The sequence below is a fragment of the Candoia aspera genome, chromosome 8 (assembly GCF_035149785.1).
Source record: "Candoia aspera isolate rCanAsp1 chromosome 8, rCanAsp1.hap2, whole genome shotgun sequence".
Taxonomy (NCBI): Eukaryota; Metazoa; Chordata; class Lepidosauria; order Squamata; family Boidae; genus Candoia; species Candoia aspera.
In genome coordinates, this window is record NC_086160.1 from 56,095,023 (window position 1) to 56,113,347 (window position 18,325).

An 18,325-nucleotide genomic window follows, 5' to 3' on the forward strand; every position below is an offset into this window, starting at 1 on the left:
CCCCCACCCGGGAACATTTGATGGACTCTCAGCCTTTGTACAAAAATTAAGTAAATCCTCAAGTTAAAGCTTACTTAAATTAAATTAAATGCTAAATTACAATGACTAGCAACAGCTTCCTAGCTTTTCTGGCGCTATTGGAGGTTCCACTGAGTAGTCAGCATGTTAAATCAAAAAATAAACACACACCATACACTGTTTGGCTTATCACAATATATGAAATCAGTCAATGTGATTTTAGTAGTTATTCTGATCATCTTCTGCTCTTTCTTTAGGAATTCTCAGAACTGGACTTAAACCTTATTTGAAAAGCAAAGGAGCAGTGACCAACTGGATATTTGTATCCTCCTACTGAGCATTCTCAATCTTGGCTGATGTGAAACACCTGAACAGGATCAGATTTGGTCACTATCTGGATGGGAGACCACTAGGAAATCTTACAGCTATAGGCTAAGCTGGGTTTTTTTATTTTTTAAAAAAGATGGAAGAGAGCACTAACAAATCATTTTTGTTGCAAAAAAAGGTAAATAGATATATCTCCGAAGTAAACATGAATCAAGTCCACTCAAAGGAAACTTAACCTTATAACATCCTCCCAACTACTCATCCCTAAGCAAGAGGAGCCTGGGGAAAGCAGATGGCCACAGGTAAGAAGTACCGTAGCTGCAGATAGCTGAGAATTCAAAATTGGACTTTAATTTCCATTTAATAACGGCCACTAGCCAGCAAACATCCCGACCACAAAAGAAATAAAACATATGCAGCATTCACGCTTATTTTTATCAGGGATGGGAAGCTTAGTCACGATCCTCTCCCCCATCCTTTAAAAAAGTGAGTATTCCGAAACACCAGCTAGAATGGTATGTGGTGATAAGCGTGGGGAGAAAAACACGTGGAGCGTCTTAAACGAGCGGGCGTCCACGCGCCCAGACTCCCTAGTTCCCAGCCCTGAACCGGGGGGGGGGGCTCGGGAACGAAGCGCCGCTGCCTTCCCCCCGGGGATCCCTTTGGGGCTTACCGAGCGTCCTCTTCTCCCCCGAAGCTCCACCCCTTCCTCCGGTCCGTCCGGGTTGGACGGCGTCGCTTCCGGTGCCAGGCAGGCGGAGCGCGGCCGACCGGCATCGGCAGGAAGGAGTCGGAGCTTCCCAAAGCGGTAGCCTGCCGGGGGTGGCGCGGCTTTGGCGGGAAAAGGAGGATGCCCTTACGGGGTTTCTGAAAGTCAGGGCGAGGTCTGGGTGGGAGATGGGAACAGCAGCCGCGCGGGGGCAGCGACGCGGAAGCTCAGCCTCCTTCCATCGCTGCTTTGCTGTTCTGAATAAAGATGATTGTTTTTATTATTGTATTCATGATGGCTAATAAACTTGGCAGAGGAAAGGCGGCGAAACAATGTTCTCGGGAAAAATGTCATTTCTCTAGAGAATTAAAAGCGTTGGGGGGTAAACCAAAGATTATTTCGCCCATCCTCCTGAGACAGGAGAACCCTGGTTGTCAGTGTGGTTTGTTTAGCAACTTGTGCCAATCCAGCCCCTGTGTTTTATCAGTCAGGATTTCTGGCTTGGCACAAGGGGGGGACCCAGCTCAGTTTCTAAAATACATTATGTTTAAGCAGGCCAAGAATCTGCAAGGAGGGGGAAATTTTCCCAGGCAGTAGATATCTTTATGAACTATAATGTGATGGTGAGATCAGCAAAATGTACAAATATATAGATGAAGTGGCTGCAATTGCATGAGATAATAACATTTGACAGGTCATCAGCAATCTCACCTTTCAGAGCTTAGAACAATTTAGGAGGGAACTGTCATAATATTTCAGCCATTCTGTAATTAACACTTAAAAACTTAGTAAGTGTTTAGGTTCTTGGCAGCTCTATTACCACCCCAAAACCAGATGTCAGGTAACATTAAAATCAACATTGGGTTTCTTAAATTGATAAAATCAGGAATTGTATCTGAATTGAAGAAATAATTGCTTGTGTTTGATGTTTAAGTGGTAAAACGTACAGTAATCTGTGCTGTATTAAGCCTGGCTCAAAATCAAATTGTAAATTATTATTATTTATTAAACTTTTATGCTCCCCAACTGCCAATGACTGGGCAGCTCACAACAATCAACAATTATGGTTAAGCAGGCCAAGAATCTGCAAGGAGGAGGAAAGAAATTACAATAAAGAAATTACAATAAAATCAATAAAATATAAAAGATGACAAGCGTGACAGACCAGATGGAATGAAGCAAGGGGTCTCATTCTCCCTCACCGAAGGTCTGGGTGAAGTCTTCACTGCTCTTCTAAACAAGAGCAGAGTGGGGGCCATCTGGACCTTGGGGGGGTGGGGAGGACCTCATTCCAGAGGGCAGGTGCATATCTACTTTAATTCACTACAATGTAATTGTATTACAACTGTGGTTCAGGAGTTTCACAGTTTGTATTTTAACTAAGGGCAGAGAACCACTTTGCAGTCAGGAGCCACAAACATTTTTCTAGGTTTATAAAGCCTTAACTTGTGGCAGTGATCGCAGTGACACAGGAAGAAACTTACTTTTCTTCAAAAACAAACAAAAAAAGCAAACACACACCTGGGATGATTTCACCACTGTAATTGTTTCCAAACCCTGTTAAAAACTGTGGAAACTGAAGGCCAGGTATGGCCTCCAGAAATCTTAGTTAGGAATTATCTAACAGATGAGTTGATGCCTGCTTGAAATTGACCTTTTCTTTTTAATTAAAGATCCTACTATGGCTGCTACTGTGAATTTGGAACTTGATCCTGTATTCTTGAAAGCTCTGGGCTTCTTGCATTCAAAGAGCAAAGATTCTGCTGAAAAGTTAAAAGCACTTCTTGATGAATCTTTGTCTAGAGGAATTGATTCATGTTATCGTCCATCACAAAAGGTACTGAAATTTAGCAGCAATGTTATATGTTGTCTTACATGGTATATAACAATAAATGAGAGCCATTTTGGTTTAGTGGTTAAACGCACCAGGCTAGAAATCAGAAGACTATGAGTTCTAGTTCCACCTTAGGCACAAAGCCAGCTGGGTGACCTTGGGCCAGTTACTCTCTCAGCTGTAGGAAGGAGGCAATGGCAAACCACTTCCAAAAATCTTCCCAAGAAAACTGCAGAGACTAGTCCAGGCAGTTGTGAGGAGTCAACTCTGACTCAAAAGATGATAATAATATGTCCTACCCTGCCCTATCCTTATTAAAGAACCTGAAGGATCAGGTTGAGGACAGATCTGGGAAAAAGTCTATGTGGTCACTGAGAGTCCACACAGACTTGATTGTTTCATCATCATCAATGTATATCACTAGAAAAAAAAATAGGTTAAGTGTTTACGAATGAGGATCAGGATTAGAGTCATACATACATATGTGAGTGATATTCCAACTAGCATCGTCATCTGGATTTTATACTGTATTTATTTTTAATATTGTATTTATATTTATTTATGGTATTTTAATGTTTTATCCTGGTTGTAAACCACCCAGAGTCCCCCCTTTGGGGGAAGATGGGTAGTGGCAAAATTTAATACATACGTACATACATACTAAATAGTCATGCTGTTCCATTTCAGGGTAAGCAGTATTAATCACAGCACAGAAAAGGAGCAAGAACTAATAAGCCAAAGAAATAAAATCCATGAAATAGTAAAAAGAATACAAAATATAGTTAAAACTAGTTTATACCAACACCATTCACCATACACTTCTATACCTTTCTGTCCTTGCAAAACATCCCTGGTTCCACCTGCCCATACACTGCATTATTGAATGACTGATTAAGTGCCATCAAGTTGCAAATGCTCTGGAAGTTCTAGTAATGAAAGACTGAATGATTTGATTAAGTGCTATCAACTCTTAATAATCATATAGATAAAACTTACGCAGGATGCTGTCTTCCCAACCTGGTCCTTCTGGTCTTCCAGCAGTGCCACTGTAATTGAGTCCATCCACCTTGCTGTTGATCATCCTTCATGTGTTTCCTTCCACCTTTCCCAGCATTATAGACTTCTCAGGAGGTCTAGGTCTTTGCATACGTGTGCAAAATTATTTGAGCCTGGTCATTTGTGCCTCACATGAGAACTCTGGATTGATTTATTCTGTGATCCATTTCTACCCATGATGTTCTTAGGAGTCTTCTCCAACACCAAGTTCAAAAGAGTCACTACTCTTTCTATCTTGCTTCTTCAGAGTCCGGCTTTCGCTTCCATAGAGTGTTACAGGGGAAACCATTGCCTACACAATTCTGATTGTTATGGGTATAGACTTGTCACGGCATCAGTGTACCTTTTTCAAGTCCTTTGTTTCTAACCAAATGCTAATCTATGGCTCAATTTCTTGATGGCTGGTTACTTTACTATTGATAGTTAATGCTAAAAGGCAGAAGCATCTATCACTTCAGTATTTTCATTGTCAATTCTAAGGCTGATTGCAGTACCTGTTGCCATTAGTTTAGTCTTCTTTATATTTTATCTTAGTGCCATTTTTTTCTATGCTCCTTGACTTTCATTACTAGAGCTTCTAGAGCAGTTGCATTTTCAGCTTTCAGAGGAGTGTCATCAGCATAGCATGTTACTGATGTTTTATTCTCCAATTTTAAAACTATATCCATCGTCTTCCAATACAGTTTCCTCCACTATATATAGTATATTCAGTATGTATGTTGAGAGCCAGTTTGGTCTAGTGGTTAAGGTTCTGGGCTAGAAACCAGGAGTCTGTGAGTTCTAGTCCAGCCTTAGGCATGAAAGCCGGCTGGGTGACCTTGGGCCAGTCACTTTCTCTCAGCCCAACTCAGTGCAATGTAGACTACTCTCCTTGTGGTGCACCCTGGGCAACGTGACTTCTCATGGCTAAATAGTCTACACATCTGGCTGCTGGACCTCACAAGGATTTCCCAGCAAGAAAAAGCAGCATGAACACCGAACTGCTATGCCATACGATTAAAAAAAAGTGTGTAAGTTGAATAAATACGGAGAGAGTAAACAGGCTTTGTCTCACTCTTCCTTACTCCTAGAGTGAGCCTGTTTCACCATGTTCTGTCCAGACCATGGCTTCCTGTCCTTTGTATAGGTTTCTCATTAGGACAGTGAGATGCTCTGGGATTCCCATTTTGCTAAGGACATTGAACAGCTTGACATAGTCAACAAAATCAAAGGCCTTTATGTAACAGTGAAGCACAAATTGACTTATTTTTTGTTTTCTTTGGCTTTCTCAGTTATCCAACATGCATCATCAATATCTCTTGTTACTCAGCCTTTTCGAAAATTGGTTTGAACATCTCACATTTCCCTTTCATGGAAAGGTCTAATCTGCACTGAAAGATCCTAACCATTATTTTTCTAACATATGAAATTATGGATCTTGTACAAAAGTTTCCACACTCTTTAGTATCTTTTCTTTGGTATTGGTACAGTATGTAGACAGACCTCTTCCTATTTATTGGTCATTGTGTTCTCCAGATTTGCTGACATAGTTGGGTTAGAATTTATGCTGATTCTTTGTCTGTTGCTTGCCATCATTCAATAAGTATCCATCAATTCCTACAGCCTTCGGACTGGTAATGATTGGAGTGCTAATTTAACTTCATCTTCTAGTACTAGAGATTCTTTAAATAGGAAATATCTAAGGTATCTTAAATGTTGGCATTTCTACTGTACAGAATTTCAGTAATTCCTTCCATCTTTGTTTGATCTTTGAATCAGTTACTAAACTTTAGCAATTCAAGGTTAGAACCTCTGAGTTCTTTTGGAAACTTACCTTGTTTTTCTGTATCTATTTTCCTCTTCATGTCTTTACAGATGTCACTGTAATACTGCTTCTTGTCTCTTCCAGCAGCCATCTGAACTTTTTTGCTGTATTCCAAGGAAGGATCTGTGTCTTATACTTTGATCATTTGAAAGTCATCTAATAAAAGTAGCTTAGTTACAGTTTTATCATGCTGATGGTTCCTTCCTTCCAGTTCCTTTTACAGATTAGGGGTATGTTTCTTAGTTCTGAGATTTCTTTAGCTGAGTTTCTCTGTGTAATAGCAGGAGAGTGAGAAGAATGGATTTGCATAGTGTGGGCACTGCCATTATAGTGCATTTCACAGGCTAGCCAGTTACTACAGTAATTTATTGCAACAGGATTCAGATGGAAGTGATATATTCACTGCATTTTTAGAGGATCAGAATTTCCTTCCTTTGATAAAATGTAGGGAGATTAATCTGATTCATGCATAACATTAAGCCATAATACAGTTTGTTTAGTTTTAGTCAAGCATGTTGCATGAACCCATTTAGGTGCTAATTAAGTCAGTCTGCCTTGTTCATGACTTAGTTTATGAGCAGCACATCACTTCTGAGGGATGGGTCTATTTATTACATATTTCAGAAGAAGGTCTGGTTTACCTAGCACACTAAGCCATCATGTGATTTGTTTGATTTTATTATTCAGTATACCAATCTTAACAAACCATTGATTGATGTGATGTGCCAATTATCTCCAGTTTTACTCTTAGGGTAACATTTTGTGTATTTTTCAGGAAATAGATCAGCCCAAAGTACCCATTCCAAAACCAGTTTCTGTTAAAACTTCTCCAAGCCTTCCCACAGGTAACACGAATGGGAAAACCACTATAGTTGAAAAGGTGAAAAAAGAAGTGGAAAAGAGAATTGTGGATAAGGTAAGTTCTATTACACTTTGAACATTACATCCACTCCTTGTTTAGCAACCGAGTTCCGTTCCAACAATCAGGTTGTTAAGCGAAATGGTTGCTAAGTGAAGGTGTGACTGAGAGATGCTGTGAAGATCACTAGTTGCTGCCTTCTCATTCATATACAGTTCTCTTGTACGCTAGTGTTACTCTCACTGTGGTGTGCATTGTTGTCAGGCACATGAAATTTGGTCATAAATGTGTGCATTGGTCAGAAAATGATTTTTTTTTTAACCATCGTATTTGCAAATGGTCACTAACCAAGGTAGCTGCTAAACGAGGAGTGGGTGTATTGGGGCAATAAAATTCTAATAAAAACTTACGTATTTGTAAAAATAAAAATAGTGACTCATTGTTTTTTGCTGAGTAGCATTAATCTTTAAATCAGTGGTTTTCAACTACTGTACCGTGCACATTTGTGTGCCGCAAAAGGTCCACAGGTGCACCGCATCAGCAAGCCAAAGTAAGTAACAGGAAGTTCTGTGCAGCCAGAACCCTGCCTCCATGACATCACCGGGAAGGACTGCCTCTGTTTCTCCTGAATCCCAGCAGCCTGTGATGTTACAGGACTTTACAGTTATGTTGCAGTTTCACGACTCAGAAGTCCCACCTTTGAGATGTGTGTTGTGAGATTTAAAAGGTTGAAAACCACTGCTTTAAATACTAATATATTTTGTTTTGCAAACTATGTCTTTGCCAAATGTTACATAATAGTAGTTAATTGCTTTCAAAAGTGTGAACTGTGTGCTTTCCTCTCTGCAGATCATTTAGTTTTAAAAGGGTGCCCTTTTCCATGTCTCCAAGTTACTTCGTTGCTTTTCAGTGTTGTATGCTGTTTAAGAAGACATGTTAGTTTTACTCAGACTATGTTTATTTCAGTTCCCCTTGCAATTTCACTTTGTTAGTTTGACAGCAGACTTTCTGCTTAATTCAAGACAAATTAAATCTATCTGAAACTAGAATGGAAATCAAGAACAAAAGTGATGAACTTTAAAGATGTGATTCAGAACTTTTAGTCAAGCTACTATTATTAGCCTTAAGGTTTAATTCTCTCTCTCTCTCTCTATTTATTTATTGATTTGATTTGATTTGATTTATCTGCTGCCTCAATCCAAGCTGACTCTACAAAGATACTGTGCATTTGAAGAATGTGATCTATTTTGCATATTGGATCTAATAAAATTATATGGAGCCTTGTAACAATTTTCTGTTTTTAGTAAGACAGAAAAATAATTTAGTTGTAATAAGTAAGAAAGGCAATTGTGTTTTTTTAAATTGTCAAGACATTTAATTCAGAGAACGCTTTTATGTACAGTTGCAGTGCATAAAAATATGCCCTCTCTCTAAATCTTAGGTCTATAAGTGGGTAACATAATAAGGTTATTATTAGATAATTGTATATTTCATGGATGAAAATCTTAGAGACATTTTGTTCAGATGCTTGAAGCGACATAAATATATTTGCGGTTTTAATTTGCAGTACATTTCAGTTCTTAGGATTGTCATATTTCTCTGTATTATTGAATTTCTAATCTATGACATTTGTAGAAACTACCATATCTAGGCTGCAAAACAGAGTTTTTCTGTATCTCTGTACTACTGTCTAGTTATTATTTGGATTTTTGCAGCCCTGATATTGCAGATGTAGTATTCACCTGAAGGGAAGATGACCCAAAACAAAACTAGATAGACAAAAATATAAACATTGACAAATATCTAGAAATTATCTCTCCCCATAAATGTCTGCTCGTGTCACACTCATGTATGTGTAAATATTTTGGGAGTGTGCCTTCTCCCAAAATAATAGGACTATAGTGAATTAATAGGTAAGGTTTCCCTTGACATGAAGTCCAGTTGTGTCCGACTCTAGGGGGTGGTGCTCATCTCCGTTTCAAAGCCGAAGAGCTGGCGTTTGTCTGTAGACACTTCCTCCGTGGCCATGTGGCCGGCATGACTACATGGAGCGCCATTACCTGCCCGCCGAAGCTGTACCTATTAATCTCTCACATTGGCATGTTTTTGAACTGCTAGGTTGGCAGGAGCTGGGACTAGCAACGGGAGCTCACCCCATCACGCAGATTCGAACCACCAACCTTCCGATTGGCAAGCTCGGCAGCTCAGCGGTTTAACCCACAGCGCCACCGCGTCAGTTATTAGTAAATTAGCAACTACTAATTAAAAACAATTGCCTATAAAATAACATACCTATTTTACAAAATTAAATGATCTTCATCTCTATATACTATTCTCTCTCACAAAGATACACAAACAAGAATGATACAGAAATGTTCAAGGGTACACTCATATCAGAAGAAGCCTGGTAGCACTTTTCTGAGTAACAATTTTTATTAGAGAAGGAAAAGAAAGAAAACCCATGTTTAGAGGTTATGAAGGGGTTGTTTCAAGAGCAAATCTAGGTTCAGCTTCAAATGTGTCTATGGTTGGCAGCAGGTAGATCTTCAGGTATTTCTCCTCTTGCTCATTCCTTTGTTTTCAGCAGCTTCTTTTAGCTTATGTAAGATACTCTTCCCTCCCGCACCCAAAAAGAGATAATTACTTGGGGAAAATATTCATGTGATAGAATATATTGTATAATATAGTTATGTTTGACTATGCAGTGTAAGTTGTTATTTTTCTATATTGGTTTTCTATTTGCTTGCTCAGAGTTTACATTTTTGGTTAAATCTATATGTGAATATCATTTATTAGATAAAAGTGGAAATCAGTGAAGGAATTGACATTGCAAAAAAACCAAGACTAGAAAAGCCGGAAGCTCATTCAACATCAATCACAGTGCAAACAAGCAAGGATTTAGCCATGCCAGACCTTTCTAGTTTTGAAGAAACTAGTGCTGATGATTTTGCAATGGAGATGGGTTTGGCGTGTGTTGTTTGCAGGTGAGTTGTTTAAAATGTAGGAGTTATACCATATATGAAGACCACAATTAAATATTTTGATATCACTTGCAAATGGAATCTTTTGTTTAAATAGAGGCCTTGATTCCTTAGATAATTCTCATGCTTTGTGAGATCAAAATATGTGATTTCTCATACATTATGTGTACCTAAAGCTGTACTTCTCTGTTGGAAGTTGTTCACATTCCATGGCAGTGAGATTATAAATACAAAATGTATAAAATCATTGGATGGAACCATATAAGGCCACTGAGTCCAAACCCCAGGGAAGCACAGGAATCCAAATTAAAGCACTCCTCACATCCGTCATCTAGTCTTTGCTTTAATAATCTAGTAAAGAAAGTCCTCCAACTTTCTGAGAAATTATTCTTTAGTGTCAAAACACTTGATAGTTTTTTCTATGAAATATTTTCTGTCAGTATTTAGGTTTACAGTTATTCTAAGGGTAATGCTGTGCTTATCAAATTAGAAGAAAAAAATATGTTCAGTACTTATATGTTTCAAATAGTAAAAAAAACCCAACAACCCTGTAAGTTAACCACATCTAATTAGGGTGCTAATTTTTGCATTTCAAAGGCTCAGCCTTCAGACTTCTATTTGTTGGATTCAGAATAAGTACTATTGAAAAACTATAACTTTGGGACTAAATAAACAATTGTTGAATTTTAACTAAGAGCTTGAAGCCAGCAGTAGCAGCAGAATAAAAATTAAGGATATGTTGTCCAAAATAAATCTCTTTAAACTACTATCCCACTTTCAAAATATAATATATGCTGTGTGCAGTTTTCATGTGGTAGTTTAATTTGGAAATAACATCTTATTGGGCCAGTGGGCTTTATATTGCAACAAATCCTCTTTGTATTTATGTAATATAATTAAAAACTTTTATTTAAAAAGTCAGACAGGAACCCTAGAAGGTATAAGGGTGGTAGGCATGCTCCTTCAGTCTTACCAAAAGGTAAGGATTATAGATAGAAATGTTTCTAAATCATAACTTGTATTTTAATCTATCTTCAGAATTTATGACCATTTTAATTGTTTTCCTTTCAAAGTCGAGTTTAAAAATAGCTTTGCAATGTTTTGTTTCTATTCCATTTGTTTTTTTTTAAATTTTGTCAAAATTATCCATATTTTAAATTATTCCCGTCTGTTATGTTATTGGCAAATATTCTCTCTTTCAGGGTCAGTTAATTTTGAGAAATCTTCAACTATATTTTGAATCTTAGACCATGTTCCTAAGGAGAATTACTAGGGAATTAAAGCTGTTTGCTCCTCAGTAAAGCTACTTAGAATCACATACTCTAGGATTTTTTTTCACCTTAATTTGGTTTTTATATCAGCAAAATTTTCCCAAAGCCATCTATACAATACTCTCACTCTACATTTTCCTATTAAATTAAAAAAAATCTTTCTACCTACCCTTCTGCAAATACTTACCATAGTTACCTATGTACCTGTTCCATGGGGATACACACAAAAGCAACTTAGCAATTAAGTAACCTGATTTGTTATCTAAAAGAAATAGCCATTAGGGAAATGGTGTTTTGGTAACTTGAAGGCGTATTTCCATTCGTATAGGTTTGTTGTTGTTTATTCGTTTAGTCGCTTCCGACTCTTCGTGACTTCATGGACCAGCCCATGCCAGAGCTTCCTGTTGGTCATCGCCACCCCCAGCTCCCTCAGGGACGAGTCTGTCACCTCTAGAATATCATCCATCCACCTTGCCCTTGGTCGGCCCCTCTTCCTTTTGCCTTCTACTCTCCCTAGCATCAGCATCTTCTCCAGGGTGTCCTGTCTTCTCATTATGTGGCCAGAGTATTTCAGTTTTGCCTTTAATATCATTCCCTCAAGTGAGCAGTCTGGCTTTATTTCCTGGAGGATGGACTGGTTTGATCTTCTGGCAGTCCAAGGCACTCTCAGAATTTTCCTCCAACACCACAGTTCAAAAGCATCGATCTTCCTTCTCTCAGCCTTCCTAATGGTCCAGCTCTCGCAGCCATATGTTACTACAGGGAACACCATTGCTTTAACTATGTAGACCTTTGTTGTCAGTGTGATGTCTCTGCTCTTAACTATTTTATCGAGATTGGTCATTGCTCTTCTCCCAAGGATTAAGCATCTTCTGATTTCCTGACTGCAGTCAGCATCTGCAGTAATCTTCGCACCTAGAAATACAAAGTCTTTCACTGCTTCTACATTTTCTCCCTCGATTTGCCAGTTATCAATCAAGCTGGTTGCCATAATCTTGTTTTTTTTGAGGTTTAGCTGCAAGCCAGCTTTTTCACTTTCTTCTTTCACCTTCATCTTAAGGCTCCTCAGTTCCTCTTCGCTTTCAGCCATCAAAGTGGTATCATCTGCATATCTGAGATTGTTAATGTTTCTTCCAGGGATTTTAACTCCAGCCTTGGATTCCTCAAGCCCAGCATGTCGCATGATGTGTTCTGCGTACAAGTTGAATAGGTAGGGTGAGAGTATACAGCCCTGCCGTACTCCTTTCCCAATCTTAAACCAGTCCGTTGTTCTGTGGTCTGTTCTTACTGTTGCTACTTGGTCGTTATACAGATTCTTCAGGAGGCAGACAAGATGACTTGGTATCCCCATACTGCTAAGAACTTGCCACAAATTGTTATGGTCCACACAGTCAAAGGCTTTAGAATAGTCAATAAAACAGAAATAGATGTTTTTCTGAAACTCCCTGGCTTTTTCCATCATCCAGCGGATATTGGCAATTTGGTCCCTAGTTCCTCTGCCTTTTCTAAACCCAGCTTGTACATCTGGCAATTCTCGCTCCATGAATTGCTGAAGTCTACCTTGCAGGATCCTGAGCATTACCTTACTGGTACGTGAAATAAGTGCCACTGTTCAATAGTTCGAACATTATTTAGTGTTTCCGTTTTTTGGTGTGGGGTTCAGTTCAGCTTACACTACTCACCCTGTACATCTCTGTCCATTTTGTCAGTTTCACACTGTTGTGATCTTGCAGTTATTCCCAGTTCTGTTTCCAGGGCTCTACAACATAAAGATATATGGAGAAAAATTTGTAAAGAAATGATGTTTCAAGATATTGTTTCAAGAAATGATGTTTAATCTGACTACTTTGTGTTTTATAGACAAATGACAGTGACTTCTGGAAATCCATTAGTGGAGTGCCAGGAATGTCATAACCTCTATCACCAAGACTGTCACAAGCCTCAAGTGACAGACAAGGAAATGAATGATCCACGTGTAGTGTGGTATTGTGCCAGATGTACTAGGCAAATTAAAAAAATGGTAAGATTTTCTTCTATATATTAGAAAGAAGTACAGCTTGCTTTTAGAGACATGCAGGGTTCTTTCTTTCCCCCCTAAAGCTGTTTTTATTTATTTAATTTTTATTTATTAGATTTTTATCACCGCACATCTCACCCCCCACAGGAGGGACTCTGGGCGGTTTACAATAAAAACAAGTTAAAATTCAAGACGATTCTAAATACAAATCACAATAAAAATGAAAATATAATAAAATATAGATGGCTAAAAATTTTCTTGTAGGCCGTATGAGGGCCGTTCTAGGATTGTCCCAGCTCAATATGTGCTCAGTATTTATTGGTTCTAGCACATATTTCAGCTAGATTTAACCATCTAATTCAGCTCAATAAAATATGTGCTAAATCTGATTCACTACTCCATACACTTAAACCCTGAATGATGATTTGTAAACCACTTTAATAAAAGAGTGACTTTAAATGGGTCAGGTTAAGAATCTTTAAATCCTGTAACAGATGAAAGATTCTGTTGTATTGCTTTTCCTGAGAACAGGGCTTTATTTGTTGATTTCTCAAGTAGAAGAACTTGCTACACCCATTTTGGTAAAATTTAGTTACAAGAACCATTTTATTATTAGAAAAAATACAGAGTAACTTCTAAAAATCAAAGTACTGTGAGAGACTTTTTCAAAGGAAAGATGAATTCTTGTACCTTCCATTTGGAATAATGTAACATAGAATATTATGTCTAATAAGGCCTCGTTTTTTTTTAAAGCATAAAATAATTACCCCTTCCCCCATCCCCATGTTCTATCAGCTAATAAACTATTATTCAATTATGTAAACATTATAAGGTCTCAGGTAGCTGTCTTTGGAATGAATAATTTCAAAACTAGCCATAGGTTCATATTCCGCTTTGTTTTGTTTTTTTGTCACACAGTGACTTTTGCATGTTATGCAGTCAGCACCAAAAATAAACTTAGTTGAATCCACCCTAAGCTTGCTTCCTAATTCCTCATTCTAGCTCTATTTGGCTAGAAGTGTCCATCTTACATAGTTCTTCATTTTCTTTTTTCTCTCCCATTTTCTTTGCCATTCTGTCAAATTAATTGATGAAATTTTATCAGTTCTTCAGATGTTTATTTCCATACATTTAAACTTAGATCTCTAAATTAGAAACTGCCTAGTTGTATGAAATATGGTGATGTATTAATATTGTAATAAATAGCTGTTGTAGTAATAGTGCTAATGCATGTCACCCTTAGGCCTTTATATCAGGTCTCCTGCATACCTTTTATGTTTCTTTATTGTAATTTCTCAGTGTTACTTACCAGAATGTTTAGTAAATAGCAGTGTTAAAGCAAAAAGCTGTTGTTGTTTTCATTTTGATGTAACATTTTTCCATGTATACAATATATAATTTACACAGGCTCAGAAAACACAGAAGCCTTCTCAGAAGCCAGCTCCTGCTGTAGTGTCAGTAGCTCCAGCTGTGAAAGATCCAATGATAAAGAAACCAGAAATTAAGCTTAAGTTGGAGACTACATCAGCCTTCCTAGCATTTAAGAGGACAGAGGTCAAGGTGCTGTACAAAGTGTTCTGTGATTTATTTATTGGCTTTATATGTATGCACTTTTTAGCTTATTTTTGTTTTGTTTTCCTAATGGGGGATACAGCTGTAATTGAAATTATTCAACACCCATTGCAAATCAGGTTGATTGTCAAAATGTATAGACTTTCAGCTGTTTGCAATGAACAAATCAAACAAAAGCAATTGAAATAGCTCAACACAACGAATGCTTCAAGTGGTGTCCCCAAAGTCAACTGAAAATGCAACTTATAATGACTTCTCCAGTCTCAAAATTATTCAACCCCTTCATGGCAAGCATCTTCAGTACTTAGTAGAGCACCCTTTTGCTGTTATGACCTGCTGCAAATGAGATGCATAGCCAAACACCAACTTCTGGCAGCGTTCCTGTGGAATCGTAGCCCATTCCTCATGAGCAGTGGCCTCCAGTTCAGTAATATTCTTCGGTTTGCGTGCTGCAACCACCTTCTTCAAATCCCACCAGAGATTTTCTATGGGGTTCAAGTCAGGTGACTGTGATGGCCACTGTAGAATCTTCCAGGACTACTTCTGCATCCAAGCCTTAGTGGAATTTGAGGTATGCTTGGGATCATTGTCCTGTTGGAAGGTCCAATGGCGCCCAAGCTTCAGCTTCCTTACAGACAGCGTGACGTTTTCTCCTAGGATTTCCTGATACTTCAATGAATCCATCTTGCCATCCACACGCTGCAGGTTTCCAGTGCCAGAGGATGCAAAGCAGCCCCAGAGCATCACCAAGCCACCACCATGCTTAACTGTAGGCAGAGTGTTCTTTTCAGAGAATGCTTCATTCTTCTTCCTCCAGACATACCACTGATCCATTGGGCGGAAAAGTTCAAGTTTTGTTTCATCACTTCACAGAACAGAATCCCAAAACTTCTGTGGCTTATTTATATGATTTTGAGCATATTGGAGCCGACTTTTCTTGTGCTTTTGGGTCAGTAGTGGTGCATGTCTTGGAGTTCTAGCATGGAAACCTTCTGTGTTTAGTACGGGCCCTACTGTGCTCACTGAAACCTCAGTGTCTTTTGCCACCAAGTCTTGCGGTCACTTGAGGGTTTCTCTCAACCTGCCTTCTCAGAAATCTGGTTGCAGCCATTGACAGCTTCCTTTTTCTGCCCCGTCCAGGTAGTGTAACCACTGTTCCTTTAACTTTGAACTTGCAAACTATGCTTCCAGTGGTGTCTCTAGGAACATTCAGTGCCTTCACTATCTTTTTGTATCCTGTTCCTTGTTTGTGAAGGGCGATGATTTCTTCTCTTACCTTTTTGGACCATTCTTTTGACTTAGCCATACTGTATGTCTAACGTGCAGTCAAACGTGACACTCAGATAAACCCCCAGCCACTTCAGGTATTTCATGTGTTCCAGCTCAAGCACACCTGGTGCAACTAATGAAGCCCTTGATTAGTTGCATCAGGTGTGCTTGAGATAACACCTGTTTTGCATCCTGTATGTGTGCTGTTGTGACGGATTCTATTCAGGGGGTTAAATAATTTTGAGACTCGCAAAGTCATTATAAGTTGCATTTTCAGTTGACTTTGGGGACACCTCTTGAAGCATTTGTTGTGTTGAGCTATTTCAATTGCTTTTGTTTGATTTGTTCACTGCAAACAGCTGATAGTCTATACATTTTGACAATCAACCTGATTTGCAATGGGGGTTGAATAATTTCCATTACAACTGTATTTTGTTTTGGTAATATTCTTAACCTCATAGCATCATCCTCCACTTTGAATTCAGTTGAATTCCACATTAAATATTTTTATTCTTAATTTTTCTCCATTTTAATAGTCATTTTGAATAAATTATATAATTTAAATAACATTATCAATGAAATAAGTATATTCTATTTAATAAAATTGTGTACTTTAAAAATGGAATACTACAGGTCATTTTCAGAGAAAAAGCTACATTTATTAATAGATTTAGATACAATATATAAGAGTAATGTTGTCTCTGTAAGATTATAATTGTACTTTCTTTGCATCCATATTTAAGTGAGACAACTAGTAGAAAGTCCATGTATATGGGAAATTATCTTTTTTCTACCTAAAAGTTATATATAGTAAAATAATTATAACAGTTTTAAGAATAAAAATTGTTAAATTTTACAGCAGTATTAGTTACAGAGTGAATGAAAGCAAGGATTATCAAAGGAAATAACCAACAAAGATTGTGCTAAAATAATTTGCTTCTGCTATTGCTTATCCAAGTTAGGAAGTTTCTAGACAAATTCCAGGGCCAGAGTGCTTAAGTTTTTTGAAAGTTTGGAAATATCACTGGTCTTGGCTATCAGCCACAAAAAATGCAGAACCAAAATTAACATGTATGACTTTAGGTAAAAAAGATGATAATATTTTAAACCAATTAACATGCAGGACACATGGTTGAATTTTCCATAAGTTATTTTATATTTGTAATGGATAAGAGAATTCTGAACCAATTTCATGGGATTTTGCCCTTCTTTAGTAGAATCAAAAAGCGCAATCCATCTTTCCACTTTCACTGTTACCCTTGCTTGCTCTTATGCCAATTCTATTAATTTTAATAAGGCTTGTGCAGCACAATTTGTGGCTGACTGTGTCCCAGTGCTGGGCAAGCTGAGCATAAATGCAAACAACAGTGCTAAAAACTGTTTTTACATGCACTACTAACATGCCCTGTTGCTACGATTGTTGCCCCAATAACTGCAGATTATGTTTCTGAGATCCCCCATTTATTTTCATGTTAAAAGTAAAAACCTTAGTTATGGATTCAGCTCGTTTTCTTGCTTGAAAAATTCAAATGTTTCTGTTGTGTGGGTATGTGAGGATGGATCATTGTGCTACATGGTACATATGAGAAAAAAGTCAAAACTATTATGATGATTGGCAATAACATATTAATGTGCTTATTTTTGGATTCTGATGACTTTGAATAAATATTAGCGTCGACTGAGTTTCCGCATCTAATGATGACAGGAAGGTAACCTTTGGCCCTTTTTGGTTTACATGCTGATCTCCGCTCAATTGCACGTAAGGTGACCCTGGTTTCTGTTTTATTTTAGACTTCAGCAGCAATTTCAGGGAACTCAGCCGGTGCCAGCGTTTCCTCCTCCTCAACCAGTGGCCTTACAGGATGGGCGGCTTTTGCAGCAAAAACGTCTTCTGCAGGTCCCTCAACAGCCAAGTTGGGATCTACAACGCAGAGTCCCAGTGGCAAGCCCGTTAGTGGCCCAAGCAACCAGAAACCCACTGGCTTGTCAGGGCTGGCCACAGCCAAAGCAGGGATAGGATCAAAAATAACATCTCCCAGTAGCACAAGCCCTGGCCAGCCGAAGCCGTTACCGCCTCTGACGTTGGGGAAAATGGGTCTTTCTCGGTCTGTGAGCAGCGACAACGTGAGCAAAATAGGGCTTCCTAATGCAAGCAGTTCAGCCCCGGGCAGCAGCCCATCTCTTGGTGGAAATGGCAGCAGTGTGGCTGCGGCGGGCAGCGGGAGCGGCACTAGCAAATCGAGTGCAGAATCGGGCAATCAGTCCCCATCACTGAAAGGTCCAACTTCTCAAGAGTCACAGCTCAATGCTATGAAGAGGCTGCAGATGGTCAAGAAGAAAGCAGCTCAGAAGAAACTAAAAAAATAATAGCTCTCTTGGTTTAAAATAGCTAACTCTATCATTATTTTTTAGTCTGCACAGTGCAAACATGTCTTTCAACTCAGTTGAATACAGTAAAATCAGCGATCTATACATTACTGTTAAGTTTTCATTTGACAGTTGTAACATTTGATAGTTGATTTACGTCCAGGCAGTGTGTTGGATTTTTTTCCACCAGGAAATATATATATTACATTGCCAATGTATTTAAGGCATACTGGTGTATTCA

The 18,325-nt window shown here is 38.4% G+C and overlaps 2 protein-coding genes across 3 annotated transcripts in view; one reads left to right on the top strand and one right to left on the bottom strand.

Annotated features, from left to right (window-relative positions):
* GSTCD (glutathione S-transferase C-terminal domain containing) overlaps nucleotides 1–1,130 on the bottom strand; it is a 54,955-nt gene extending 53,825 nt beyond the window's left edge. For both annotated transcript variants that reach the window (XM_063309609.1, XM_063309608.1), the window contains exon 1: nucleotides 1,019–1,130. The gene's annotated coding sequence lies outside the window, so the exon portion shown is untranslated. The remainder of the gene's footprint in view (nucleotides 1–1,018) is intronic.
* Nucleotides 1,069–18,189, top strand: INTS12 (integrator complex subunit 12). The gene is made up of 7 exons (XM_063309610.1): nucleotides 1,069–1,153; nucleotides 2,728–2,891; nucleotides 6,524–6,664; nucleotides 9,404–9,591; nucleotides 12,720–12,879; nucleotides 14,284–14,436; nucleotides 17,509–18,189. The coding sequence occupies exons 2-7, from the start codon at nucleotides 2,736–2,738 to the stop codon at nucleotides 18,082–18,084; spliced, it is 1,374 nt and encodes a 457-aa protein (XP_063165680.1). The 5' UTR covers nucleotides 1,069–1,153; nucleotides 2,728–2,735; the 3' UTR covers nucleotides 18,085–18,189.
* Nucleotides 18,190–18,325: the final 136 nt, after the last annotated feature.